Source organism: Dryobates pubescens, chromosome 2, assembly GCF_014839835.1.
Source record: "Dryobates pubescens isolate bDryPub1 chromosome 2, bDryPub1.pri, whole genome shotgun sequence".
Lineage (NCBI taxonomy): Eukaryota > Metazoa > Chordata > Aves > Piciformes > Picidae > Dryobates > Dryobates pubescens.
In genome coordinates, this window is record NC_071613.1 from 26,699,818 (window position 1) to 26,727,698 (window position 27,881).

The 27,881-nt window shown below is 38.0% G+C and overlaps 2 protein-coding genes across 4 annotated transcripts in view; both read right to left on the reverse strand.

The window, feature by feature from the left end:
- Positions 1 to 2,246: 2,246 nt before the first annotated feature.
- On the reverse strand, positions 2,247 to 14,857 carry TMEM237 (transmembrane protein 237). Its single transcript, XM_054173018.1, has 13 exons — positions 14,810 to 14,857; positions 13,270 to 13,301; positions 12,347 to 12,357; positions 11,759 to 11,815; positions 9,849 to 9,959; positions 9,371 to 9,485; positions 8,340 to 8,500; positions 7,635 to 7,758; positions 6,538 to 6,729; positions 5,534 to 5,607; positions 4,970 to 5,063; positions 3,775 to 3,896; positions 2,247 to 2,894 (listed from the first exon to the last, which is right to left on the reverse strand). Exons 1-13 carry the CDS (start codon positions 14,855 to 14,857, stop codon positions 2,827 to 2,829), a joined length of 1,209 nt encoding a protein of 402 aa, XP_054028993.1. The 3' UTR covers positions 2,247 to 2,826.
- A 1,807-nt stretch (positions 14,858 to 16,664) lies between these two features.
- Positions 16,665 to 27,881, reverse strand: part of MPP4 (MAGUK p55 scaffold protein 4) — a 30,240-nt gene continuing 19,023 nt past the window's right edge. For all 3 annotated transcript variants that reach the window (XM_054172808.1, XM_054172798.1, XM_054172815.1), the window contains 10 exons: positions 27,225 to 27,263; positions 26,456 to 26,476; positions 25,224 to 25,238; positions 23,753 to 23,794; positions 22,849 to 23,019; positions 21,937 to 22,017; positions 20,914 to 21,007; positions 20,039 to 20,147; positions 18,024 to 18,158; positions 16,665 to 17,060 (listed from right to left, as the gene is read on the reverse strand). In XM_054172808.1, the coding sequence (XP_054028783.1) occupies positions 16,869 to 17,060; positions 18,024 to 18,158; positions 20,039 to 20,147; positions 20,914 to 21,007; positions 21,937 to 22,017; positions 22,849 to 23,019; positions 23,753 to 23,794; positions 25,224 to 25,238; positions 26,456 to 26,476; positions 27,225 to 27,263 (899 nt within the window). In that variant the 3' untranslated portion in view covers positions 16,665 to 16,868. The remainder of the gene's footprint in view (positions 17,061 to 18,023; positions 18,159 to 20,038; positions 20,148 to 20,913; positions 21,008 to 21,936; positions 22,018 to 22,848; positions 23,020 to 23,752; positions 23,795 to 25,223; positions 25,239 to 26,455; positions 26,477 to 27,224; positions 27,264 to 27,881) is intronic.

Sequence of the window (27,881 nt, forward strand, 5' to 3'; positions counted from 1 at the left end):
CAAATTAATTCCACCTGGCTTGACATTTTGAAATCTGAGACAAGTTACAACAAAACAAACAGAAACCAACTAGAATTTATCCAAATTTTAAGTCACTGTGTTTTAAGAGGCAAAATAAGAACAATTTAGCTTGTAAGGCACTCTGAAAACTTGTTTACAGTACCATTTCTGTTTGCACAAAAGACCAGTACAGCAGCAGGAATCTGATGAAGAGAAAGCAAGGTAATTATTTACACCACTATGACAAATAAAAGGTGGCTTTCCATAAACCCCTGTTCAGAGCTTGTGTATTATACATAATATTAGCATTAGGGAAAAAAGTTAGACTGATGTATTTTATACAGATTAATCCTTTGGAAACAGGGCAAAGTAGTATAATAATTTCTAACTAGTTTAGAGAAGTTATTTGTTTCATGTATGTAAAACCAATAAATTGGTACTAACATTTGTTTTCATTAACAAGAATACTGCATTAAAGACAATGGTATAGAAATGCAGAAAGGCATTTTGGTTAAGGCTTTGACACATATTGCCATGTTCTGTAATGAAACATCTGCTTTGTAAATTCTTTCTAATACTTTCTAAAACTTGCCAAGTAACTAAACAAAAAAGCTCAGTTAAAGTCATTCTATTGTGAAGATGAATGGAAAAATACTTTGTAAACTAGATAATTAGCCATCAAGTTGTTTGTTAAATGTTATTTATGGCAACGTCAAACCACAGTAATTTAAATATGCATATACTTGGACCCTCCCAAAAAGATGCACTGGAAAGGCAAAACTGGTTTGAAAAATTGATGCCATTAGGTTCATTAATTAATCTCTGCTCACCCATCTAAACAGACTACTGTACTTCACAATGAGAAGGAATCTGGCTCTTGGCTAGCAGCAGTTGGCCCAAGGGACATTTGGAAAGCAAATTTGTAGTAATAATGTCAGAAATCAAGCCATGATATTACTCAAGTTTTCTCCATACTGATGTGATGCCTTAGCACAGTTTTGCCTGATCTCTATACTTCATGAACAAAATTATACTGATGACAGTATAAGAAAAGCCATTATCAATCCCAGGAACTCAACAACTCTGTAAATCAGACACATTACATCTGGAGAAAATGTGGCGGCAGCTTACATGGGAACACTGAGTAGTGTTCTTCCATCTCTGATAGTCAAATTCAGTGCAACACTGAAAGGGAGTGGCACCCTGCATCTCTCCATTTTAATGTACAATAACAGAGCATCAGGCATATTTTCACAAAACTTCAGGGCTAAATTAGACGCACAATAGCCATAACAATTTACAAACAGGGTTAACAGCTTCTTCCTGCGACAAAGTGAATGCCACAGAACAACCAACAGCTGTGGCTGGATGCCTCCCTCCCCGCAAGATTACCAGAGCATTTTAAAAATGTCATGCACGTTGAACTTCTGAATTAGTTAAATTTGCTGGATGAGCATAACAGAACTTAAGTCCTCAACAGGGCCACAGCAGTTATGCATGTTCCCATCTTTGCTTTAAAGCAACTGAGGTAATGGCACAGAAAGTTACTAGCTCTTAAACATTCCCCTTCAAGACTTTTATCTGGGTAACTGTAACTTCACTACTAGAAAAATACAGTAATAGGTTTGTGGCTTCAGGTGATGCCTTCTTGAGAAATGGTTTTCAAACTAGGTCCTGTCTATGTCTACTAAGCAGACTTTCATCTTGTAGTACATCTGTATTTACTCACATCTACAGTGCTTTCAGTCTACCACTGTAATAGAAAAAAAATGTTGCCAAAACCCATCATCTGCACTATTACTGCAATATCACTGAATAGAAGGTGGGTTGTGCAGAGTTTTTGTTTTGCTTTAATAAGCATTTTCTTGTAATTTTAGGAAGAACTTTCTCATTCCATCCTAACACAAAACAACTATCATCCTTTTGGGGGAAATCGATCTCCATCAAAACATGTACAAGTAGGAATATCTCCAACATCTGTGAAATAAAAGTTTCTTTAGAAAGAACATTGGATAACACTATTGATCTTGCCTCAGGAGATAAGGAGAACTTGGAATGCAATTCCTGTGAATGGCTTTGTAACAGTTACGTATCTTGAATGTCAAGAAATTACAAGATGCACATATATCCCATTAGCAACCCAAAAACCACCCTCTGTTTAGATATTTGTTACCTAAGCAAACTCTTGCAACATTAAAACTTCTGTTTCTTGTATCTACATCAGCTTACAAGAACTTTTTATCAAGATACATGTCAAGAGAACTAAATGAAAATGAAGAAAAACGAATTGTCCCCTTTTAATACAAAATCCCTTATAACTCAATTGTTTATTCAGGCAAATAACTTTTATGGCAACTAACCCCAAATTATTTTATCCTTACTGACTTTGTGGGTTTTATGTTTCCTAACTGTTTTGTTATCATCTTCCTTACATTACTTTCCTCCTAAGGTTTGTTTAAATCTATCAAGAATATTTAACCAGCTATCAGCATTAGTGACAAAAGCAGATTGTTGAAGATTGTACAGTATTCAAAAAAGCACCAAATACCTGATCTTCTGCGTCCACCTAGTTTCTTTGGCTTATATAGGTAGTAATATTTATAAAATCACCTCAACTTTATATACTAGAGATAATCTTACTCTGTAAAATAAAAAGTATAAAACTTTTCAATCACATTCAGATTTGTTGCACACATAAAAAGATCAAAATCAAATATATACAATATAAAAATAAGTTTGTTATTTTCTTTATGAAAGTTATAATACAAGACTGAAATATATGTTGAGACATCAATCACAGCTGTATTTGCAGATGCTTGTTCCACACTATGGCTGGACTCTGGGTATGATATCTCCTTGGGGATATTCCTCAATTTCAGCATGAAACATCAGTTCTAAAGGAGAAATACAAGAATGGTATTTTCTTGTAAAAAATTCACCTGAATACAATTTCAATATTCCCAATAAGTGCTCTAGCATTCCCCCAAGCCTCCTGCTTTTCTTTCAAATCATAACAGTTCAGCAATACAATGGGCCACCCCCTGTCTTTAGAAAACTATTGCAGGCTCCCAAAAATTAGTGACAGTGTTGGCAGCTGATCATATGCAGTATCATTCTGCATTTGACCTGGACACTAAAACGGAATTCTAATGAAGACTGAGGTTATTGAAGTTTTGAGAGTGTCAGACTCAAGAAGAAAGATTTCTGTTTAGAGTGTCACCAATTTATGGATGTATCTGCCCTATGTATCACTGCTTAAGTTAGCAACACTAGAACCTGGAATATAAAGAATTGTGAACTATATTGCTCACACCATTGTTGACCACTTGCCATCACCTCAGCAGCTCAGGCATGGGAGATAGCCTGAGGTGAGCAGTGAAGAGCTCCTTGCAGAGAAACTCAGCTAGGCATGCTAAGCAACTGATGAGGTAGCTGAACTTGAAATGTATTCAGCATTTACAAAAGGACAATTTCTAATACATAAGCAGAATAAATACAAATATTCAAAATACTGTTAATTTGTTTTTTCAATGAAGAAGAGATACACTTATGTTTCAAAATTCATGCTACTTTGGCCAGGACAAACAAGGCTTTTCTTTCTTTATTAAATTACTGTGGTTTTTTCTTCATAAAGCCAAATACACTAACATCCTAAGAAGTACCTGCTTTGGTAACTTTTTAGGAGATTTTTTCTTTCCTGAGCACTAATCTGTAACACCAAGTGCAGAGCATGCAGTCTGGACAAACAACATTTTGCCTATTGATGTTTCTTACCTTCACTGTGGTCTAGGTCTGGTCGGTAAGACAAGAAGATCCAACTTGTCCCAACTAGAATAGACACTACCAGATTCACCACAATCCACGGCTTAACAATTTCTTCCTCTGTACCTGCCGTCCTGGGAAAAGCACATCAACCTATCAGTTAGGGGTTTGCTAGCACATACAGGTTACAATAATAATTTCAGCAGAGTATCTTGACAACAAGCTTGCTAAGACAGATGTGAAAACAAACAGAACTACTCATACAATCGTGATGTTGCAAAGGCCCAGTAAAGCGCACAACTACCAAAGACAGTGACTCAACAGGGAAACCCTATTATCTCATACAGAATATCCATTTGTAGCTTTCAACAGCAGATTCTTTTCTTAGCCAAGAAACAGAAAACAACAATCAAAATGCATGGTTAAATTTTATTGTAGTGAAAGACACTGCACGATGTTGTCAGTCTTATCTTGAAAGTACTTCCTCATGTGGCAGCAAGGCAATTGAACAGCAACTCAGTGAAGTCTGTCTGGAAGCCAATGCAAGGACTTCTGTACAGATACCGTGAAGTGGATGATATAGGGCTTTAATAAGCCAAACCAAGTTTTCATGTAAATGCTTTTGTTCTACTACTTCTGGTCTATTTTAAAAACTCATGCTACAAGAGTTTAAGTCCAAACTTCAGAAAGTAAGTTTTGTATGGAATTTTCTAGCATGAAACAATGCTTTGTATTTAATGCCAGCTGTATCTGTTAAGCCCTTGCATCCCGTGGCAGACATCTTTTTCGTAACACCATGACATTCATTTCTTGGACAGATAAGACTGTTTCCTTCAAAACCAGTGTTGACCTGCTACAGAATATCCTGCCCTTAAACACAAAAAGGTGACCTCAGCGGGGTCCCATTTCTCTGGCAAAAGACACTCTTGAGGTTTCTGACAGGTTACATTTTCAGCATCATTCCATCAGGCTCTTGTTTGAGGTATAATGGATTTTTGACCAACATGACTGAACCAATCTCTGAGTTGCCTTTTTTCTGTGAAATTATCAATGATTCAGGACAAGCTCAGACAGAGGCAGGTTTAGTATTAAAATTATTCATTAATACCTTATGTATGCTGTATAACCTTTTTAATCCACTAGTTTGACTAAGGTTCCTAAGTGAGCTATGTTATAATTCACAGAAGTGATTTCTTAAGTTTCCTACCAGATGCTGCCATTTTCCGAAGGTGGTGTGTAGAGATTAATTCTGTCACATGTCATCTGCTGGCTTAAGGATAAGATAAGGGCGGCAAAGTACACTGGAAGAAATGGAATTAGTAGTGTCAGATATAAACTCCCCAAATACTGTTTCATCATGACACAATCACTACATTTTCTTTCCTTTCAATCCACTGACTCAAATTATATAGTCTTTTAATTCATTCTCTCTTCTTCAAGATTCCCTGACTCATCAAAATCTCATTTCTGCCCTTTTGCAAATGGTCAGCTACATCAAAGATGGCCTCTTGTGATCATGTTTTTCGTTTTGTCAGTGTTTTGTATTGAGAAGTGGGAAACTAACAGGCCCACTAATGCTATTATTGCAAATGCTTAAAAAAATATGTAGCAAAGTGTTCATAGCTTTTGAATGCTGTTTTCAGCTGCCAAGCAAGTCACTTCTTCTGAATCAGAAAATAACCAGGGAGGAAGATTTCACAAAAAAATATGGAAATTTTTTTTCATTTACTGACTTGTCTAGACAACTTCTTATCCACTTAAAAATACTTACAGAAAGAGGCTACAGCTGCTGGGTCTAGGGTCAGAAAGCCCCTCAGTGCAATTGATGCTTTTGCCAAATCAATCCTGGTAACAAAACACAGCCCAGTAAAACAACTGTACTGTTCCTCTAACAATATTCTGTTGTTCTTTCTCTTTTTTGCAAGATACGTTCTTCTGCTTCTGTTACGGTACCTTAACACACAACTATATCCTACACACATGGCAATGGTCCTTATTATGTCAAATCCAAGAAAGTCCAAAACTAAAGAGGTTGTTCCATGAGATTTGCAGCTTTCACACCACGATCCTTTCTGGCAAGAAGAATATGAAGTGATCTTTCCCCTTTCTAATCCTTACCATACATTTCAGTGTCCATACCACCAACTGAGTTACACTATTTTAACTGCTCACATAGCTTACATCAGTACAGGAGCGATGAAGAGTAACTCAGGCCTCCTCCTTGCCACCACTCTATGAAAAAGAAGTCACCATTTTTTCCACAGCACTATCTGTAAGTAAGAGAAATGTCTATAGCATCTACTCTGTTCTTTTTTGGGTCCTCTTTCTGTTCATTCCACTCTTAATATGTAATGCAGACACCTAAGCTAAGACAGGAGAACTGTTTACACATCTGTGCTGCAAAACTGCCTGGGGAATAGATTCACACAAAAAGTAACCTGACAGAAACATTAGTAGTTTTCCACTCCTTTCCCTCACAAGGAAAAAAAAAAAAAAGAAGAAGAAGAAAAAAAAAATTCAGCTCTTCCATCTGGTTCACCTCATGATCACACCAACACCACCAACATTGAAGTAAAGACACAGGCATTGGACAGAAATGAGTAATAAAGGTCTGAATGCCCAAATACACATTTTATCTGTAGAGCCAGACATGTGTAAAATCATGAAGCGTATCACATTAAATCATCAAGAGCAGATGAAAATGTGCCATAGTAACAAGAATGGAACATGTTGCACACAATTTACATACACCTTTGAAATGCAAACATATTTTACCTGTCAAAGGCTGATACTGTACTGATAGACAGCAACAAATAGAACAAACTTTGAGCTGGGTATGCCAGTGTCTTATACTGCTCGAGCAGGTTAGAAACAGTGGAAAACTGATTTCCTGCCAAGATGTAGATAATAATAATGTTCCATACGGCATATCCAGCAAGGAAGCCATGGGTAAAGAGTCCTATCACCCTGGAAGGAAAAAGAAAGAAAAAAAATCAAAGTTTCACATCTTGAATTTGTGACAAACTACAGACAGAAAAGGCATATGAATCCATCTGTTCAACCTTGCTGCTCTAGCCTTTCCCATACTGTTTTTTCTGATCTAGTTTTAAAAATTTTAAGCAACAGAATTTCTGATTCCTCCCTTGATAGGCTGGGCACTTAAACTGATCCTATCACTACTTCATTACTGCTACAGAAATCAAATAATTTCAGGCACTACCTGTGGCTTCCCAAGACCTCTGCCCTTTACACTTAACATAAAGCTCTTTAAACGTGTCCTCTTGTAATTTTTCTTATTATCTTCCTTGCTAAGAAAAAGCTGAGAAGGAAATGCAGGCTTCCAGATAAAATACACAGAGAAGAAAATGTCTGACATCTTCCCATTCTTACCACATCATGATCCCGTATGAAGAAAATAGTATCTTTTTTTCTGTCGTGTACAACAGTATGCCCCAGTCCAATTTCACTCCTTTTTCACCAACCATTTTCTTTCAGAATTATCTGAACTTTTTTTTTTATTCTGGTCATACAGCTGATGGGCAAATCTTGCTTTTTAACATGTTTTTTCTGTAGGTCTCTAATATTTTTGTTACCAGATTAATTTCTTGATTCAGATTTTGTCTGAATCTTTGTAATACGACTTCCTTCGTTACCCTCTTTGTAAGCTGCATTTCACTTGTGGTGTCTAGACTAGAAAAAGATATTCTTGACAACAAATATCAAAAGCTAAATATCTGAGAAAATGTACACCTGCTACATCCCAAACCACCATTTATTACTAAAGGTGCTAATTTTCAGGGAGAAGGGAAAAAAAAACCCACCCCACAAAACCCTGTTATCTGCTTATTTACATCAAAACATTTATCTTTCACCTGAAACTTCGGTGCACTGAGAGTGCAACATCTCTGGTTGTCCATGAAGCCTTCACATCCATAAGTACATTGATATTTTCAGTGGTTTTAATCAATTCTGCACGGTCAGCTGCCTGAAAACGCCCTGAAATGATGAGGATGTTAAGAGACTACTGTTACCTTCCATCAGCATTTCTGCATTAATACTTAGTAATGTTAAAAAGCTGTGAACACCAGAAGTTCCATTCTTCTCCCCACTTCCTACCCTTTGCCAGCTTACTTTCATGCCAGGATGCCTCTTCTCAGTGTGGTACATCCTGGTGGGTGAGGCTATGGATTTAAGAATGTGCAAAGCACTTCGCAAAATTACCAAACAATCCAAAAAACCCAGACAGCCCAAAAAACTTCCACTTGAAAGACTTTCTATAATATAGTGAATGATAGCCTCTTCTCAGGATAGTGTGATAACCTATAATGATACCAGGTCAAATAAGCTCGGCTGGGTACTAAGAAACAGCCTATTTCACCCATGCCACAGAATTAAAAAATTCAACCAAACAGGCCAGCACAGTAACACTAACATTCACTGTTAATGTTTTATTTTTCCCCAACAATTTTTTGTTCTAGAAAACTTTTTTTAAAAGTCCTTCTCAATACTGCAATATTTGAATTTTAAATACAATAATGTTTCCTTTAATTGTGAGATAAATCACAAGATGTACTCACGATTTTTTTCAACAAACACTTTGCTGACAGGCTGGCTAATTCCAGTGGGAGCAGCAAACACAGGGTGCTGATCTAGGCTCTTTCTCTGCTCATCTTCAAGAATGTCTTCCTCCTCCACTTCCAGCTCATTGGAACAGTGTGTTTCAGCTGGCCGAGATTTCCTGTCAGCACAAAACATACAATGAGCCAGAGAAAGAATAGGAAATAAAATGGAAAACCTGAAGACTCTGCTTGTAGCTTTCTTCTCATCTGTGCGGGTTCAGGAGGGGAATTTGAAATGCGGGGAGTTGACTATGTGGCACTTTGGGGCATGGTCTAGTGGTCACGGAGATGCTGGGTAGGAGGTTGGACATGGTGATCTGAGAGGTCTTTTCGAGTCTTAATGATCCTATAATTCTAAGACACTTACGAATATTTTACATGTCTAACTTGACTCATAAGAACCAGGCTACTGAAGTGTGTAATATTAACCCCATTTATAAGTATTAAAGTTCTCATGGAGTTAGTTAACTAAATCTATTAGGCTAGTCCTTGATTTTGATTTTTTTTTTCTCCCTATTTAAATTCTTTCCTGTTTCACTAATGTAGGAAGAAATATCTATCAAGAGATAAAACTATTTAGAAAAGAAGCCCAACAGCACAAACTAAATATGAGGCAAGAAAGTGGATGCTTTTGGTAGAAAGGCAACTAAAATGCTTTAAAGGCATAGTTCTGGGAGAAAGCCAAATAAAAAGGATAAGAAAGTTTTACGTGAAACGGAACTCCCAATAAAAAGATAGTAAGAATGAAAGAAAGCAGTTACATGCGACTTGAAATAGGCTCAAAACTATAATTCATCCAGCTATGCATAAAACAAACAAGGGAGTAAGGTTAGATCTTAACCCTGGTAAGAACTGCATGCATAGTATTTATTGTACAAGCTGAATGGTTGTGTGGGCTTCAAGGTTTTACATTTTTGTAGTGTGACAATGTAAAATACTACTCAGTCACATTCATTATCAGTTATTCCAAATTTTTATTTTTGTCTCACTTTGTTCTTTTTTTCTGTTTGCGGATCACTGTTTCTTCAGCTTCAGGGACATCCATGCCATTCCCATTCTGAAATAAGGATGCAACATTTTGCTGGGTAAAAGAGGTCTCAGAATCTGAAGATTTAAAATAAACCATATTAAATTTTTACAGCTTTCATAAAAATGGAAATACATTCACTTACATAAGTGGTTATTATATAAACACACTGGCAAAACCTGATGATGATCTGAGCTTTGAGTAAGACTAAGGATCTATTGCTGTATTGCCATTATCTGCGTGGATGTTTGTACCTTATGGAATCTGCCATCAGTAACTGAAACTGAAGTACCAGTAGTCTTACTCAGCGATTACTTTCAACTGTTTGAAGTACAGAAGCATATGAAAAGTCTTAAAACAAAATACAAATTGGCCAATTGTATTTCTGTGTTACCAAGTTTTATTTGGTGCTCTTTCCAATCTACAATCATTTCACATACCAGTAGGTACTTTCTTTTTCTTGCGTTTCCTCTGAGGGACATCATGAGGTTCAGGAGTTAGAGGCTCACTGCTTTCAGACTGCCTACGAACTGCTGCTTGGACGATGCCATCTAAAAAACAGATTAAAAGATCCAGCAACCTTAATTCAGAGCTGCTGAGAAATGGGAAAGAAAAAAATGCCTTTTGCTGCACTGTGCAGAGTATCTGTATTTGCCCATCTTACAGCTGAGATGAAAATGTATTGGCTAGGAAGTATAAGAGTTAGGAAACATTTTAAGTAAGAATATGCAAAGGTGATAGCTGACAACTCTCCTTTCCCCCTGGCAGTTATATGCCCAGAAGGAAATTTAAATATCCAAGAAGTAGCACAATTCCATTTGGGCAAACTACAGAGGACTGATTGAAAGAAATCTACCACAGAAAAGAACAATACCTCTGTATTTTGTCATTCTACAGGCAAAAATTAGATTTGTTAAATAAGTTTTATCTTTAGAATAGAATACATAGAATACATAGAATAAACCAGGTTGGAAGAGACCTTCAAGATCATCGCGTCCAACCCATCAACCAATCCAACACCGCCCAAACAACTAACCCACGGCACCAAGCACCCCGTCAAGTCTTCTCCTAAAAACCTCCAGTGATGGCGACTCCACCACCTCCCCAGGCAGCCCATTCCAATGGGCAATCACTCTTTCTGTATAGAACTTTTTTCTAACATCCAGCCTGAACCTCCCCTGGTGCAGCCTGAGACTGTGTCCTCTTGTTCTGGTACTGCTTGCCTGGGAGAAGAGACCTTTGTTAATTCAAAAATTCAAGAACTTATATAACAAGCAGCTTACAGCTGGAAATGACTATTCAGTGAAGTGTCAACAAATTTTAGACAGTTAAAAATAGCAGGAATAAAGGAACTCTTTCAGTTCAGTATCGAGTCATGCAATATTAGCAATACAGGGAATGAACCTAGGGAGAAAACACAAGAGGATGGAACAAGCCATTTCACAGAATCAGAATCACCAAGTTTGGAAGAGACCTCAAAGATCATCAAGTCCAACCTGTCACCAGAGACCTCATGACTGAACCATGGCACCAAGTGCCACGTCCTGTCCCCTCTTGAACACCTCCAGGGAAGGGGACTCCACCACCTCCCTGGGCAGCCCATTCCAATGGCTAATGACTCTCTCAGTGAAGAACTTTCTCCTCACCTCGAGCCTAAACTTCCCCTGGCACAGCTTGAGACTGTGTCCCCTTGTTCTGGTGCTGGTTGCCTGGGAGAAGAGACCAACCCCCTTCTGGCTACAACCACCCTTCAGGTAGTTGTAGACAGCAGTAAGGTCTCCCCTGAGCCTCCTCTTCTCCAGGCTAAACAATCCCAGCTCCCTCAGCATCTCCTCATAGGGCTTGTGCTTGATGCCTCTCACCAGCCTTGTTGCCCTTCTCTGGACACGTTCAAGTGTCTCAATGTCCTTCTTAAAATGAGGGGCCCAGAACTGGACACAGTACTCAAGGTGTGGCCTAACCAGTGCTGAGTACAGGGACAGAATGACTTCCCTGCTCCTACTGACCACACTATTCTTGATGCATCCCAGGACGCCATTGGCCTTCTTGGCCACCTGGGTACACTGCTGGCTCATGTTTAGGTGGCTGTCAATCAGCACGCCCAGGTCCCTCTCTGTTTGGCAGCTCTCCAGCCACTCTGACCCCAGCCCCAGCTAGCATTACAGGCTTGTTATAAAATGACACCACCACTTTGGGGAAAAAGACTGCAGCCATTCAATACATAATATATTATAAAAAATCATCTGAGAACACTACTGAAGAATAGAATACATCTGTCTGTCAGGAGCTCAGCTACAGCACAGCTTTCACTCAGGATTATAAACAGTTTTTATTCTTGGCCAGACATTACCTAATGGAGTCTTTCCTTTGGGTTTCCTTTTTTTGGGACGACTGAGTGGAATTTCATCTGTACAACATAAAAAAGAAGTATAGGTGCATGATATGAAGAAACGTCCACTTTTTTTTTTTCCAACAGCTGTTTTCTATTGCTAGTTAAGAAAGGGATTCCCTTTTAGAAGTGAAAACATCCTTCACCTTTTATAATTAACTTGACAATTCACCATTTCACATAAGCAGGAGTACAGAAAATGGCAAGAAAACAGGATAAGAAATCTGTTGTTAAGTGCAAGAGAGGCTAAATAGGTACATGCACTTATGTTAAGCAAAAAATTGAAATTCTGAATAGTGTTCTGAAGAATAAACTTCTTGTTTAGAGCAGAGTGACAACATTTCAATTACCTTGATTCAGAAATAGCAAAGAGTAAAGAGAACAAAGAATAACAGACAGCTATAGCAATGGCAGCACAGGTATCCATACAATTCAAATAATCAGCCTACATTTAGGAAAGTTACAAGGCTTTATCTTTAAAGAGAGATGAAGTGATGCCAAAAGGAGCTACCAGTATTTATGATTCTCAGGAATGCCAGAATAACTCACCTTGGTTTCCACTTCACATTTAAGGAGAAAAGGTGTTGAAGAGCAGTGTAAAAGGAACAAAGATGATAAAAAAAGTTGATTTTCAATCAATTAGAATTCACAACGGTGACATTCACACTGCTGCTTTTGTGATTCATTTCCTTATCCCCGCTCCTAGTTCTCTTTATGAACAGTTGTAAACAGCAGGAAGGGAAGCAATCCCCAAGGCTCAACACTGGTCATGACTATGCAGAGTTTCTTAATTGCCTATCTGTGGATCAGATTAAAAGCTTTAATCACCTGGCTATTAAAACTTGTCTTCCTGCGTTATATGTAACAAGCCAACAAAAGTTACGAAACATTTGAGCACAGAGGTTACTAAAGGGACACCATCTTTACATGTTTTAAGTTGGGAACATCACATTTGCTATTAGGTATACTTTGAAGGAATTCTGAAGTATCATGCCATAAAACCTATCTTTCCTTCCACACAAAACCCCCCACAAACTATATTTCTCCCCACACTATGTCAAAGTATTAGATATCTACATTTGTATTCAAGAATATCTGGTCTAATTTCAGAAATTATTGTTCTGAAAGATTTGTGAATCAAACTAAAGAATATGAAACAAAAGAAAGAAGAGATTGGAAAGAAGGACACCAATCTAAAGTAAATGTTAATAAAACTAAAGTAGCTATTTAAGACTTTTTTAAAGAGTTTCTCTCTCATCAGAGTATTAAAACTGAGGTAACACAGTAAAATTTCTGGGCCTCTGTAATACCTTAAAATGCTTGTAAGGCATTCTAGGACAGCAGGCTAGCAAGAAAGTCAATTATATTGAAGCCCTTAACTACTTAGATGTTTATTCAACTTACTAATTTCATTACTTGTAACACTGCTGTACAGAACAATGATCGATTCCATATAAAGAACTGATTTTTACCTTGGCACTGGAGGGAGGGCACGAGGTGGGCACTAAAAGAGAGAGACAAAAAGTCAACTTCTGTCACTGTGAAACCACTTCTCAGAAAACAGGTGTTTCCACATAAGGTCAGAATACACTAAGTCTGTTTTGCTCGTATGCCTCTTAAATAGCTAGGGACTCCTGATGGAGAGGTTATCTGAAAGTAATATGTAAAAGATACAGGAATAATATGATTTTACCATAGCTCTGACAGGACTCATTAGGGACATATACCTAACAGCTGTGTGAAGCATAACCTGTGTTTCAACTTTACTTGAGTAATTTTCACTTTTCATGTAAGGTACTGCTTTCATTGGAAAGCCGATTAGCCATTCTGTTTAAAAACAAAAATGACGCATTCAGTATTCTTGCACAGAATACACTGTGAGCTGAATATTTTCTATTAATCAAGATGTAAATTCAGACAAATAGTAAAAGCAATAAAAGGAAATAAGCTTATTTATGCAAAATACTCTTAAATGTGATAGTTCATTTTCATATAATTTTGAAAATATTTACCAGCAGGTCAAACACAATTAAAATCTAAAGATCTTCTGTTAACAATCTGAAATTGAGCCCTTGTAATTTCTCTCATCTAGAAAAAGGAATGCAGTTTACTTTCAGATTTTCTATTATATAATTATATTGCAAGACTATACACAAATAACAATTCTTCACAGCCCAAAAATTCAGTCGATAATAGAAATGAGAATGGCCATAAGACTGGCAAGAGTGAATGATCCACAAACTTACCACTTGTTTTTTTCCCATATCATTTGAAGCAGTTCCCTGAAAGAGGCACTGTGAAACACTCTATACTCCTTCACGCTGCTCACGCTGAACCTCAGCTAATTCTGAACTAAAAATAAGCTTCTAACAGCCAGGATTAGCTGGATGTGAACCTTCCTGCCCCCGGGGTTAGGGCCCACTACTACTCCCATTTGAAAGAGCAGCAGTTTGTTTCCCCGCACTGAAAACCCCGAAACTCCAAACGCTGATACAGACTGCAGTCAGCAAATTTGACTTGGGTTCCTTTACCTAAAACAAATTAAACACTTTGCACAAAGAATGGTTTTCAGGAACTCTCACTTGGATTCTGGCCATGCTGAAGACTGACAGCAAGCGCTATTCACACAGGTGGGGCACAACATCCCCCCCGACCGGCTTGCATCCGGCAAGCTGGTCAGGACTGGTCGCACTATACACATGCTCTGTAAAGGAGCAAAAAGTACTGATCAAGGGCAGAGCTCATTAATTTATTGCTTCCTACAATCTTGTGGCAGTCATTATTAAATATAGACAGTAGTTTTGTTAAAATTTTAACCCCCTAACTTTGTATACAGCATTGACTGCCTGCGCAGTAGTATCCCTGTTTTGTAGTACTCTCTGTCTTCTACAAAACACCTGAAAAGTGAAGTAATTTTTCTGTACTGTTTACTCCTTACAACAAAGTAAATCACATGCAAGCAGGTGGTGGTGAATACGCGATCTGTCCTATCTGTCACCAACAAATACCAACTTTATTAGTGTACAGTTTCGCCGAGTCTGAAGGAACTCCAAGCGCCATAGGAGGAGTTCGAGCATAGGTTTCCAGAGATATTTCGCTCCTGACAAAAGAGCTGCTGAGTGCTAATGTAGCTACAGTGCCGCTGAAACTGGGTTGACAGTGGTACAAAACCGCACTGCCAGCATGCAGTGAGCTAATCTGACACCACGCGATCTGAGAGGTGGTATCATGAAGGCAGTTACACACAACTCAACTGTTTACACTTCACAGATTTAAAGCTTTGCTATTTTTCTTTCCAGAGATAGCTATATATGGACGAAAATATGAAGATGCTTGCCCCCCCAGCAACAAATGAGCAAAACCGTGCTGCTCTACGGCTGTCTACATCCCACCTCCCGCGGGCAGCGGCAGGGCGGCCACCCCGGGAGCCGGGATGCAGGAACCGCGGTCTCAAAATGCCCTGGTTCCGCGTCGTGCTTCAGCTCCGTTTCCTCAGCAGCAACTGCTGTTGCTGACAGCCTCGGTACAACCCTTCAGCAGCAGTGCTCAAGACGTACAAAGCTTCGGCTGGTGCTTACAACCTAGCGTGCCAGGCTGCAGCCCCACTGCTTCGGCCACCAGCATTTTGTCGCCCGCTCCCCGCCCGAGACGGACCTGCAGAACCGCCCCGCGTACACCCCGGTCCCGGTGCGCCCTCACCCCGCCAGAGTCCGCCCGCCGGGACGCCATGCCGCGCCCGCCGCCGGTCTCCCCGGCACCGCGAGGAGGAGCTGGAGCTCGCTTCCGCTCTGCACCGGAGCTGCGAGATTGAGGCAGGCTGAGGTTGCGGCCCCCCCAGCGGACGGGAGGGTGAGTTTCTCATTTGGGTTCGCTGCGGCGGAGGAAGTAATTTGTCCTTCGGGCCGTGGGCAAGCAAAATTAATTGCACGTTAGTAGGAAAACAAGGTTTCTAAGACTTCAGTCTGTACCCATGAACACGACTTGCAAAAGTCCCAGTTACCGGAATGTAGAAAATAAATGTGATGAAGTTCTGCTACAGCACAAATAGCCACAAAGCAATGCAATTATACTGGGAACATCTTTTTCTAATAGTGAAAGCAGATCTGTCTTTAAGCAGACACATCAAAAACAGACAAATGCTGGACTAGGCAGAAGTGTCTATGGTACATACCCCACATCCGTGACACGTTGAGACTCTTCCTTTCTCCATTTTTCCCTGTGAATAAAGAATACTAGCTCTGACTGGCACTGTGGTAGCTGCAGTGTGGTAGCTGCAATACTTCACTTTGAACAATCTCTTTCTAGACTATTTAAACTGCTTTTGTTGATTTTTCCGCAAGGCAAGATAGGCCAACAGTGTAATTCTCTGCATTTTTCAGAGTCGACGCAGATGCAGTGCAAAGTGAAAAAAGTGAAAAACTGATGAGAAGAGCATGCTGCTACAGAGCAAACCAATAGGAAAATGGGCTGCTGTTTCCCTCTTTGGTAAGTCCATTTCCTCTCAGTTTTCACTCGAGTTGATGGAACAAAAGAAAATACTACTGGTATTTTGAAGGTAACTATGGTTTTCAGAGTAACTTTTATTGTGACACTGGCACTTTGCGTCTGTCTTAAAAGATAAAAAGTATAAGCAGCAAACAAGATAGCTTCATAATGCATGTGAAAAGAGCTCTGGACTGAATATTAACTGAATATCATTTGTCAGTAAGGCTTCCAGAATGTCCAGCTATCATAGTATCAGAATGAGCGTAAGAAGCATACCCATACTGTGTATGAGTAAATTACACAGATATATGCAACAAAATAGATTTTTCTTTATTCTTGTAATTGGACACGCATAATTTTTTTGCCCCCCCCCCCCTTTTTTTTTTGTACAAAAGTGGATGCAACTGTAACATAAAAAGCTGAAGAGCTACACAAAACATAGTATGATTATATCTGCTGTATCAGCTTTGTTCCTAATCCTCTTCCAAATCCCTCACATAGAAAGATAAATTCTTGTAATCCTGATATTAGGATTATTCTTGAAAACATAAACTCTAATCCTGCTGAAGCTGCCAGCTGCTCAGAATTATGGCTGAGTATCTGAACATATCCATACTGCAGGCACCCACTGGGGCTCGTCCTGTGCACGATGGACTGCAGACAGCAGCTGTGCAGATGCTTCTTGTAAATTGTCATTCACAATCACTTGATCAAAGAACTGACCAAACTGAGCTTCCATTTTCTTAGCCGTTTCTTCCATCTCCTGTAAGTCTTCTTCCTGCAAGACACAAATAAGACTATAAAGCTTCAGTGTGGTTTTGAGAAACGTATTTGCATGACATATGCAGAACACCTTGGGCCTTGTAAACAAGGGATGAAGAGATAGTGCCAGTGTACTTTTACAGTTTGCTACAGTAAACTATGCATGCTATAGTCAGTTCCAAGTCACTGAAACAGAGCTGACTCCCAAGGAAGTACCCTATCTCTCAGTATGCTCCATTTGCCCCCAAAATGTTACTCTACTCATGAACACTGGCAGATGATGTTAGGGACTGGAAGGCAAATCCACTACTGTTCTCATTCCACATTTTAGTTTATTTCCCCACCATTTATGTTTCTTTCTGTATAGCAATCATGACTCATTTCTTTATGCAGTTATGGACTGAGGTCTCAAAAATTTTGAGATGCTAAACTTGATTATGTTTTGCATGGGAAAAATTGTGACAATGCACTAGACACACTGTAAATAGAATATATGCAATTCCTATGAGGAGGATTTGTGCTTTATCTATAGAACTTAGTATAGAATTTATATTGATACTATCATTAAGCATATATGAAATAGCAATACATTCTTAGGAATACATGAAAAAAATTATTAAATTGCTGAATGAAGTGTATTCCAGTTATTTCAGTGAAAACTGTAAATTTAAGTGTTGACTCACATCTTTTCATAAGGCAGTTGGTTCAAAATATATAGAATAGACTCTCATGTAGACATTTTGAAGCAAAATGTCTCAAAATCCCCTAGGTACAAATTACAACGCTTCAGCTTCAAAGCGAATCTAGAGGGGGGAAAAAATCCTAATGAACCAAACAAAAAAAGACAGTAACTTAGATTTGATCCTGAAGACACAATAAGGTTTTTTAAAGAGTTAACATAGTAACAAAGTAGAATGCATTATGTTCTGAACACAGAATTGCATATGTCTATTCAGCCTCTTCTATTCCAAGGTCTCACCTTGAATTTCATGTTCACATAATAATCTGTAATGATCCTGGCATTTTTACGAGTCTGTCTCATGCAGCTTATGCTAGATGGCTTGATGAATATAACGTAGGGCTTTAATTCATGAGTCCGGGCTACTTGTATGCCCTGCAAATTAAGCGTAAAAAGAAGTTAAGTATTTCAACCCAGTTTTACTCTCATAAAAAGCCAAATGTTTACAGCATGCTCTTACCTCCAGACCACTTTCAGAAGCACCTACTTTAAAATGACCTCACTAATAATCCCTGGACCAGACATTGTTAAGCAGCTGTAGCATACCAATTACTTAATTCTGCTTGGTAACCTTATTAGGAATTGCTTTCAGCTCCAGCGAGTGACTGGACATTGTCATTAGCAGATCTCTACAATTAACATTAAAGATAAATTTGAAATGTTTATTTTTTATTTTTTTTAACTGCTGGAAAGCTACTTTTGGAAAAAGTACACCTTTATTGCTCCATACAGGAAGAACATATCCTGCTTTCAGAAATCTTCATGCTGTGTAATGTTTACATTGTGTAGCATTTCTGAAGTACTGCAGAGCAGGGGAAAGAAATAGGAAAAAAATAAAAAAAAAGAAGAAAAAGCACAACAGGGACAGTTGGCCAAGCTGCCAGATTTAAAATACAAGTAAGAAGCAGTAAATCTATTTCACCTCACAGCAGTTACTGAATAGCAGTTATGTGCTGTTACTTCGTATCCTTCCCAAAAACTTGTCCTTTAAATTTACAGTCTGAAAAACTGATAGTGGCACATCTTTTCAAAGTAGCAAGATTACATTTCCTGCCCCACTCTTCTTCCTTTTGTTTAGAAATGTAGCAGAAAAAAAACAAGGATGTTTATAGATCTGAAATGAAGACTATAATGTGGCCTCATCTGCCCCTTACAGCAGTTTGGATTTTAAGTGGAACTGCACAGATCACGTAACTTCTATTTTACACAGCACAAACCACTGCTAACCTGAGTCTGACACACCAGCTTTTTATCTCTACAAGTTACAGAGTTATGGTGTCTCTCAGAAAAGATACTGAAATCCAGCAGCCTAAACAGCTCCTAAGTAATAAATATGCCAGAAATTTAGAGAAGATTTGGCTGAACACAGCTTTAAGTCTCTTAGATATTTACAGGCTCAGGCATTTATTAGTCTTAAATTCACTGGCAAATTCAACTCAAAGACAGATGGGAAAAAAGAAGTGAAGAGCATCTAAGTGAAAAGATCAACATGGTAAATAGTTCTAAAAGTATTAAAGGTGCTACAAATAATTAAGAAAAAAACCCCGAACAACACATAAGAATGTAAGGATTGCATCCAAAACATTTTTTGCAATGTTCAGCATAGAAACGTGGTAATCGCCCTAATATTTGAAGCACATCTTACTAGTATCTTCAAGGGCATATGTGCAAGCTGTCCTTTCTCACATAAGTAAACATTTTCAAATTGTGTTCCCTAGGATTAGTGGTGGTCTGCACAACAAGCACTTGCTACAGGTTCTTCCAGAACACTGTTTGGCTGTGTATGCCAGCAACTTACTCCCAGCTGTTAAGTTACTTCTGAAGAAAAATAAATGCAACATATAATTCCCTGCTTTTGTTTTATTACTTTAATAGTTGCTACTTTTACCGAAGGACGTTTAGAGATTGGTCTCAACTAACAGGGCTTGGAGGAGAAAGAAATCCCATATACAAGTCTCCACTTGAATAATCACCCTTGTTTTAAGCAAATACGAAAACTTAACTTCTGCACCTCCACCTGATAATGCAGCTGCTGACTAGAAAACAAATGAACTATACTGATCTGTACTTACTTGTCACTGTAGCATCCCCCACAATACCCATGCAGAGACGAGTCTATTTTTAATAAGCACCATGAGCTAAAGTTAAAACCAAGACAAAATAACTAACACTTTGCAATAGCTCAAGGACATGCAAAGAATTATTTGTCTTCCAGGAGATACAAACTCCATATTTCCTGCCCCTTTACAACTCACCTGTGGTTCTAAATCTATTACACAGATTTTCCCTTCATCGAGGACTGTTCTCACTGCATCAATACTGGTACCATATAGGTACCCTTTGTACTCCCCATACTCCAGCATCCTGCAGCAGCAATGAGGAAGAAGGAAAAGGAAAGAGCACTTGAGTCTCAGATTCCATTTTAGGGCGACGTTTTCCAATGTACTCCAGTGATCAAGACTGAACAATCATAACACTTAGTGAACACTGATGAACCTTTGCTCTTGCCTGCTCCACTGGGCACAAAAATCAGAACCACACCAGTTTGACACCTCCAAAGCATGCACGTTTCACAAAAAAAAATGTTACAAATTATGTGTTTAGAGTTTGTGATTCTAATGATAAAATATTTGCCATTTATATAGTACAAATAACTTCATAAACCAGAAGATCTCAAAGCATTTGGTACAGCTCAAAGAGTGTAATTTCTGGTGTTGAGTTGGTCTTTCTTAGAGGGATTATTGATGCATAGAAAAGAGCAGAAACTTCGGAAAGTTTAGCCCTTACAGTTCAGTTGCTTATGTGATTCTGCAATGGAGTTGTAGACCCAGAACAAGTCTGACTCACTGCAGAGTTTAAGAAAGCAGTCTAGCTTACTCATAACTTGCAAGCACATCAAATGAACTCAAGACTGGAGATCCCACTTTCTTCTAGGATTCCGAGATAGATTGTAGAGGATTTTATTTGTAACTGCATAAATAGGTTTTGAAGCAAGGGGCCCAAGTACACCAAACATACATAAAAAGTACAAGCAAAGAAGCCCAGACTTGGGACCTAAGTACAAAACCATCTTGTCTTGGATCACGTTACACTTTAAATAACAAAAATATAAAGTGTCTCTCCTACTTACCTGTGGCTATACACCATGTTTTCAAAAGTTTCCTTCGATACGTAGTGATACTCACGACCATTCATTTCATAACTCTTCTGAACACGAGTGGTGTCTGAAAGGTAATACACACAAGCATCAACTCACAAAAATTTAAAAACATCGACTGCATATAAATTCATGTAATGTTGTAGATGAAAATATGTCAACTTTATAATAAATTAGTTGTTGCAATTTGTTATTCCAGAGCAAAAGCTTTGACTACTGGTTGTCCAGTGGCAAGTCCTTGAAAAATATTAAAGCAGATCTGTATTTCTTGGATTGGGAGAAGAATCATTTAATCCAATTATCTGTGACTCAAATCAGTCAGGAACTGCTTTGGAATTAGTTGCACAATGTTTTACTTCTCCAAGGCAAAATTAATTGAAGTTCATTTGGAAATATCCCACAAGCCTTTCTATACTCATGCCTTCCCCATATCTGGGATCTTTAGCACAAAATAATTCCTGAATTTTGCACCAGCTTCAGATTCATATATTTCCTATTTGTTTATCCAAATCAAAAGAACCAAATAAGCACAGGTACAAACAATGTCGGTTATTGCATCATAAATTGATCTGAGTCTCATTGAAGGCTACAATGGAAAGCTGCAATGCCTATTTAGCACCAAATTCTGTTGCTTTCATTCTCCTACCTGATCACTTAAACCACTGCAATATCCCCAACTTACAATATCCCCAAGAAATAGTCTTATTTTTAAATCCAGAAAAAAGCAGACATCACGATTAAACAAAATCATGCTGATCTACAGCTACATAAAGCTTTAGGGGTTTCAGGAGGTTAACTTGAAAATACCTTTGGTTGATATGCCAAATAAGGAGAAGGATCATATTTTAAACTAATAAAACCAAGTTACTTTGGTTTACAGTAGAGCTGGGGGGGCGGGGGGGGGGTGAAGTCATACAGGAAAGAATGTATGAATACACTAAGGCAAAAGGAAGCACATTTGAAGGAGGTAGTGGGGGAAAGGAGAACATTACGTACGAGGTATGGCACTTTGAAACTCTCGTGGGTTACTTGCAATAAGCCTTCGCCTTAGTTCGTTCACACCAACACCTGAAGGACCTGAAAAGTTGGAAAAGCTACTGATAGTACTGACTGGCAGGTTTTGTATGCATGCCCCCCATTTTCTAGCATACTGCACACATGCCAATGAAATGGAATTAAGTTTCCCAAAAGTGTACCAGAAGTGACTGAAGCATCTTCATTGATTCAGACTGCAAAGCACTTCCCAGTACTATAGTCATACCCAGGAGGCAAGCCAGCAAAACCACTTAAAAATAAAAATCATCAAATACTTTCCGACTGAGAAAGGATTTGCCTTTACCCAATTTGCTTTATCAAGATCATGGACCACAGCAAAACAATTTCTTTCAGTCACTATCATTAAAGACTACTTGAAAGCCTGCAGCCCACCTAATGCAGTATTTCCTATAGCAAGCATTATTAAAGGCATTTTTTTTAACTTTCTAGTCTGGGGTTTAAACACGTTGCCATATGCATACATCTAATTCTTGCTGTAGAAATATCTTCACATAAAGATGTTTTCTAGTAAGTTACAAAAGTGTTCTCCTAGTTTTCTGTTCTGGCCCAAACTGAATATAAACTGGGACCATTTCCCTAATAAAATCCATTATCAACCAGCATTCATAACTGTATGGCTTCTTCTAAGGACTTCATTAAAAAAAATATTCACTATCTTAAATAAGATGATACATAGATTACACTTCAAAACCAACAATGAGGTCACATTTCAGACAAGGTTTTGAGAGCTACCTGCACAGTCTGCAACCACTGCAGTCAGCAGCGAGAAACCTCAGTGGATCAGACTATGACTGCTTCCTTCCCTTTGTTACAGGTAGTGAAATTTGCATGAGAAAGTAATTAACCTCTTACCCACTAGTATAATGAGCCTGTTCCGGTCTGTTGGGTGCCGCTGGTACCTAACCACCTCTTCATAAGGAGCTGCGAGAGTGCTGTAACAGCTGCTGGGGCACTGAGAGTAACATGACTGCTGGTTGGTCCTGGCTTTCCTGCGACACAGGCGCATACTTCTACGGAAACCAGCTGTAAGGGGCAAAGACATCAGTATTGGAAAATACACCCTGGGCAGCTAGTTTTTCAATCTAGCATGTCCATGTCACACAACATACTGAGATTTTGAGCTTTTTGCAGGGTGCTGAATTTCTTGTTAGAAACTCTGAGCATTAAAAGACAGCTAAAGAGGACTGAAAGTCATCTGACAATCTGGAATTAAAAAGACACCCCCCCCACACACCCCAAATGATCCCCAAAACAAGCCAAAGGAGTTTTTCTCCACATAAAGCATCACTAGAGAACAGGTGAACTGTTTTTAAATAAGTTCACTCTCTTGAAGCAAATCTGGAACATTTGCTCTAGCTTCCAGAATGAATCCAAATATTTTAAAGGTCACTATGGTTTAGTAATAGGTATCAGTTTGTTGCTCCATTGATATTTAGGTCTACTTTTCTAATGAAAGTCCTCATAATTATTCACAATGGATGACAGACAACATTATGCTCTAGCAACATTAATGTGTAGTAAGGGAAATCTTAACAGCTAATCAAGTTAAACTAGTGGTGGCCAAGCCTCAGTAGCAACCCAACAGGAAGAGAGATTTAAATGGAGAAAACAAGCATTAGAAGGAGGACAGTGACTTCTTGAAGTATGGAAAACAGAGATGCAGAATTCAATTCAATAAGGCTTTAAGAGCAAAGCATTGTATTTAACCTCAGACAAGCACGCAAGTTGCAAACATCTTACTTTAGTTATTGCATACCAATAAAGACCCGTTGACCAAATTCACCAAATTCTTCCTCTTCTAGAATACAAAGAACAAATACTCAGGAAATAACAGTGAAAGCTGAAGAGCTAGACAGCTAACAATTATTGCTGATCCTAAATGAAAAACAGTGTTTCCGTAAACATATGGAAGTAGCATAACTAATATAATAAAAAAGCACATTACTCCATGATATGAAATACTCAAATATTTCAGATGACCCATTAAAAGGACCAATATTTATGTTAGAGAAAGATTAAATTTAGAAAGTCTTGGTATTTGCTAAATTATATTTGAAAGCCAAAATTGTGTTTGTTTCATTCCTAAGGTAACTAGATGCTAAACAATGTTGGGAAATGCTTATAGTTCAACCATGTAATTTAAACTTTTCTGGTGAAACCTAGCTTAAAGAATTCTTTTGTTACAATATTACAGTAACTAAGATGTCAGCAGTTCAGAATCAGAACAGAAAAGTTTATAACTCAGTTTCTACCTAATAATAGCATGCTGGAAAAATGCAACATGTTTTGGCTCAGATCTTTCAGACAGAATGACAACCTGATTTCATTGTTTCTTTTTAATCATCTTTGGATCAGAGATATCTGTGTTCCAACATCCCATACTAATCTGTTCCCTCCAATTCTTTTTGTTCCTATTCTTATGCTGTTCTTTCTAGAGGCTTAACCATTCAGGTAAGCCTTCTAAATCTTTATTTGTATTTTCTGTAAATCTCTCCTATAAGGGTCAAAAATATCTATTTCCCAATAGATGAATACTCTTAACAGTTTAGAAACTATTTTATAAAGATGATTTGAAAGCAAATAACTAAGGAAAAAACTCCAATTCCAGCAGCATTTAGATTTGTCTTTAAAAAAGACTCCTAATTTTCTCCTAATCATGCATGTAGCTACCCACTCTGTGCATTTCCTTTAGCTAGGCCTTGTTAAAGTAAGATAAGATACAGAAGGCATAGGCATATCTTTGAAGCCAATACTTTTTTCAAGGTGTGAACATCATTTTCATTTGCAAAGCATGGACTATATAATCTTTTAGCTCTAGATTCTTTGACTCACAGGTATCTCATAAACATCTTTCCCATCTATACACCCTTCATTACTTGTGCCTTTAAAATACAGTTTTATTCTTACATTTTCAGATGTACTAACAACTCCCTTCTTTATGATTGTATAAAAAAATACTTGTCACAAAATTGCTCGTTTAGGGCAAAGTTCAGAGTACCATGCAGCCGACATATGCCTGTATCATTTCCATCATAAGGTCTCTTAGGCCATTATTTAAATCTTCTGTTCTGTGGTATTGAGTGCAGCATGTAATACTACAAGGAACAAGCAATTCAGCTACTGAATACTGTAAGATGAGTGGGAGCTTCTGGTAATGTAATAAACAACAGATAAATTTTAAGGGATTACTGCTTACAGAAGACAAGGAGAAAAAAAGTTAGTGTTACCTTCTTTAAGTTCCTCTGCACATTCAGGTAGAGAGATACAAACCAATTAGTTTTGAGCAGACAGTCTATACTAAGATTAAAAGAAAACAATAAAAAAAAATCAAACTAACATTGTCCATTGTATTTAGGACAGCTAGGAAACAACTACTGCGGGCTTCACATCTAAAATATTCCTGTTTGAGCATGAATTCTCAGTTCCCAAAGAATGAGAAACTCAGCTACAGCATCTGTGTAACTGCTGTACTCAATTACTGGTTAATTTAAAATGTAGGATAGCACCTTTATTCCTCTGTCTGAAGACAGCAGAGAGCTGAATCAGCACTGAATAGGATTTGCAGGAGTAATCCATAAGTGCAGTTATCAGAAACGTCCTAGCCCCAAAACAAGGGGCTCCCCTGCAGACCTGAGGGTTCTCTCATTAAAGGTTTGGATATTGCTTGAGAGGTAGAAGAGAATGAACCACCTGTGATAAAAGGAGAAGATCTAACTGGCAATTAGGAACCTTGTCAAGAAAAGCAAGGCTAATGTGGAATGACATTTTCCTCACAAGATTACTAAATAAACAAGAAGTTTAGCAGTAGTAGATTTGTTTCAGTGGAAAAATTATTTGTTTAGAAGACTTAAGTTTGGCAGAACTCTGAATATGCTGCAAATAGATAGCTGTTCCTTTAAAAAAAAACAACAAAACCCCAACCAACACCAACCCAACAACCCCAAAAACTATTTGGTTAAAAAAAGCACTGATTGTATATCTTAATACATAAATAATTGATTTTATAAAAGCATTTTTATTTCTTGAATGCCAGCCGTGCACACTATTAGAAATCCAGAACGGATCTCTGCTTTACCACATCAACTCCACAGGCACGGGGGAATTCAGGCCTTCATTACCCTATGGTAATCCAATTATCTGCTGACATCAGTGCAGACCATACCTGTCACAGCTTGCATGGGTATAAGTGATTAGGATTTGATAAACAGATCTGGTACTGATGCAGAAGAAGAAACACACTTGTGGCATAACATGACAAATACCTTACTATTAAAGTAAAAATCAGAGAGCAAGAGGAAGACTTAAGGCAATGGGATCTTACGTAATGGGTTTTCAAGCCAGAATGGCTTCTGAAGCTAAAATAGCATTCTGGTTTTTAACATCTGCTTGCTTATCTTTGGACACATTTCTTGCAGCAGAACAATAGCAAGGAATCTGGAGTTAGGTCAGAAGAACTTACCAGACTCAAATGTTTCTTCATCTTGTTTAGTGATCCAGATGGCAAAGATATTAAAATAAATTGAAATTAATTTATTTTCCTTCCATAGAATTTCAAAATCAGAAATCAATTTTCCAGCTTCTATCAGTCTGTCTCATACATACTTTCTCCAATTCCCTCTACACTAAGGTGGCATAATACAGCTCACTATACTTAAATTAACTTGTCTAGTCTTTCTCCACCCAGTCCTGCAGGATCACATCACTCCTTAAAAGCTTTCTGAATTACCTCAGGAGAAGGAAGAATTAGCTGTGCTGCTTTAGGAAGCAAGTCAAGCTAACAGTCTTCATATTTATGTATATGTATTTATGTATAAAACCCCTATTCTTGCTCAGAGACTGAAAATGTATTGTTCTGAAGTCTTGACAATTAATTGAGTAGGTTCTCCAAAACTACAATCATCTATGGCACTAAATATACAATACACAAAAACTGTGGTAAGATCACAGCCACAGCCCAAAGCCAAAATCAAAGGCAAATCTCATTCATGTAGATATTTTTGCAATGGTCGCTCTTTTAAGTACAACACTTCACTATAAACACTACACCGGAACTGCAAACAGCTCATTTTATTACACTAATACAGGATGAGGTTTCCAGAGTACAAAACCCACAATTTTCTACCATTAAGTTCACTAGCAGAATGAGTAGTTATATCTGGGAAACAAAATAAGGCTTTAACTAACTACTGCCTTGAAACAAATGGATGTGAATTTGTGAATTTGGTTACCTGTTTCCACACACTTCTCATCAATCTGCATGTCATCCTCTACAGATCAACACAAGGGGGAAAAAAAACCAACATCATCTGAATCAGAAAAACATGGGGAGAAAAAAAAAAAAAAAACCCTTCCTGATCTTACAAGACTGAACTCAGACATCAGAAAAATTATCTGACGATAAAATCAGCTTTGGATCTTTAAAGATTTTAACTGTTAACTTCAACTTACTGATTTTCCCTGTCTTTAGTGAGCAAATACGTCTAACTTGAATTCTCCTTTTGAAATAATGAAAGGTTTAAAATGGCTGTTGCTGTATATATATCTTAATAATTATTACTAGGATATAAAATAATTTTCCACTCACTTCCTTCTTTCCTGTAACTTTTAAAAATGCATATATTCCCAATATGATTCACTCATGGGAAGTGTTCTGTTTGCTTGCTTTTATTATTATATATTTTACAAAGAACATAAGGAAAAGAGTGATTCAGATCTCTCTGCAGCCCTGGACCACATCAATTCCCTGAAATGCTATCCTGTGGGCTTGGGAAATCTTATGGGCTCACAATACTGCACTGTGTGCCCTGTTCTTGTGAGCCCCTCCAGATATGAGGTCCAGTAGAAGCTATTTTCCAGTTAACAGGCAATTGTCAGGGCATCTGTCA

Excerpts from the sequence above, each read along its gene's own strand:
- TMEM237 (XM_054173018.1), bottom strand. The coding sequence starts at position 14,857 with ATGGCGCTTGGAGTTCCTTCAGACTCGGCGAAACTGTACACTAATAAA. Across the intron at positions 9,960-11,758 it reads CAAAGGAAAGACTCCATTAG|ATGGCATCGTCCAAGCAGCA; the intron begins GTAATGTCTGGC and ends TCTGTTTTTTAG. Across the intron at positions 6,730-7,634 it reads TCAGTGCACCGAAGTTTCAG|GGTGATAGGACTCTTTACCC; the intron begins GTGAAAGATAAA and ends TTTTCCTTCCAG.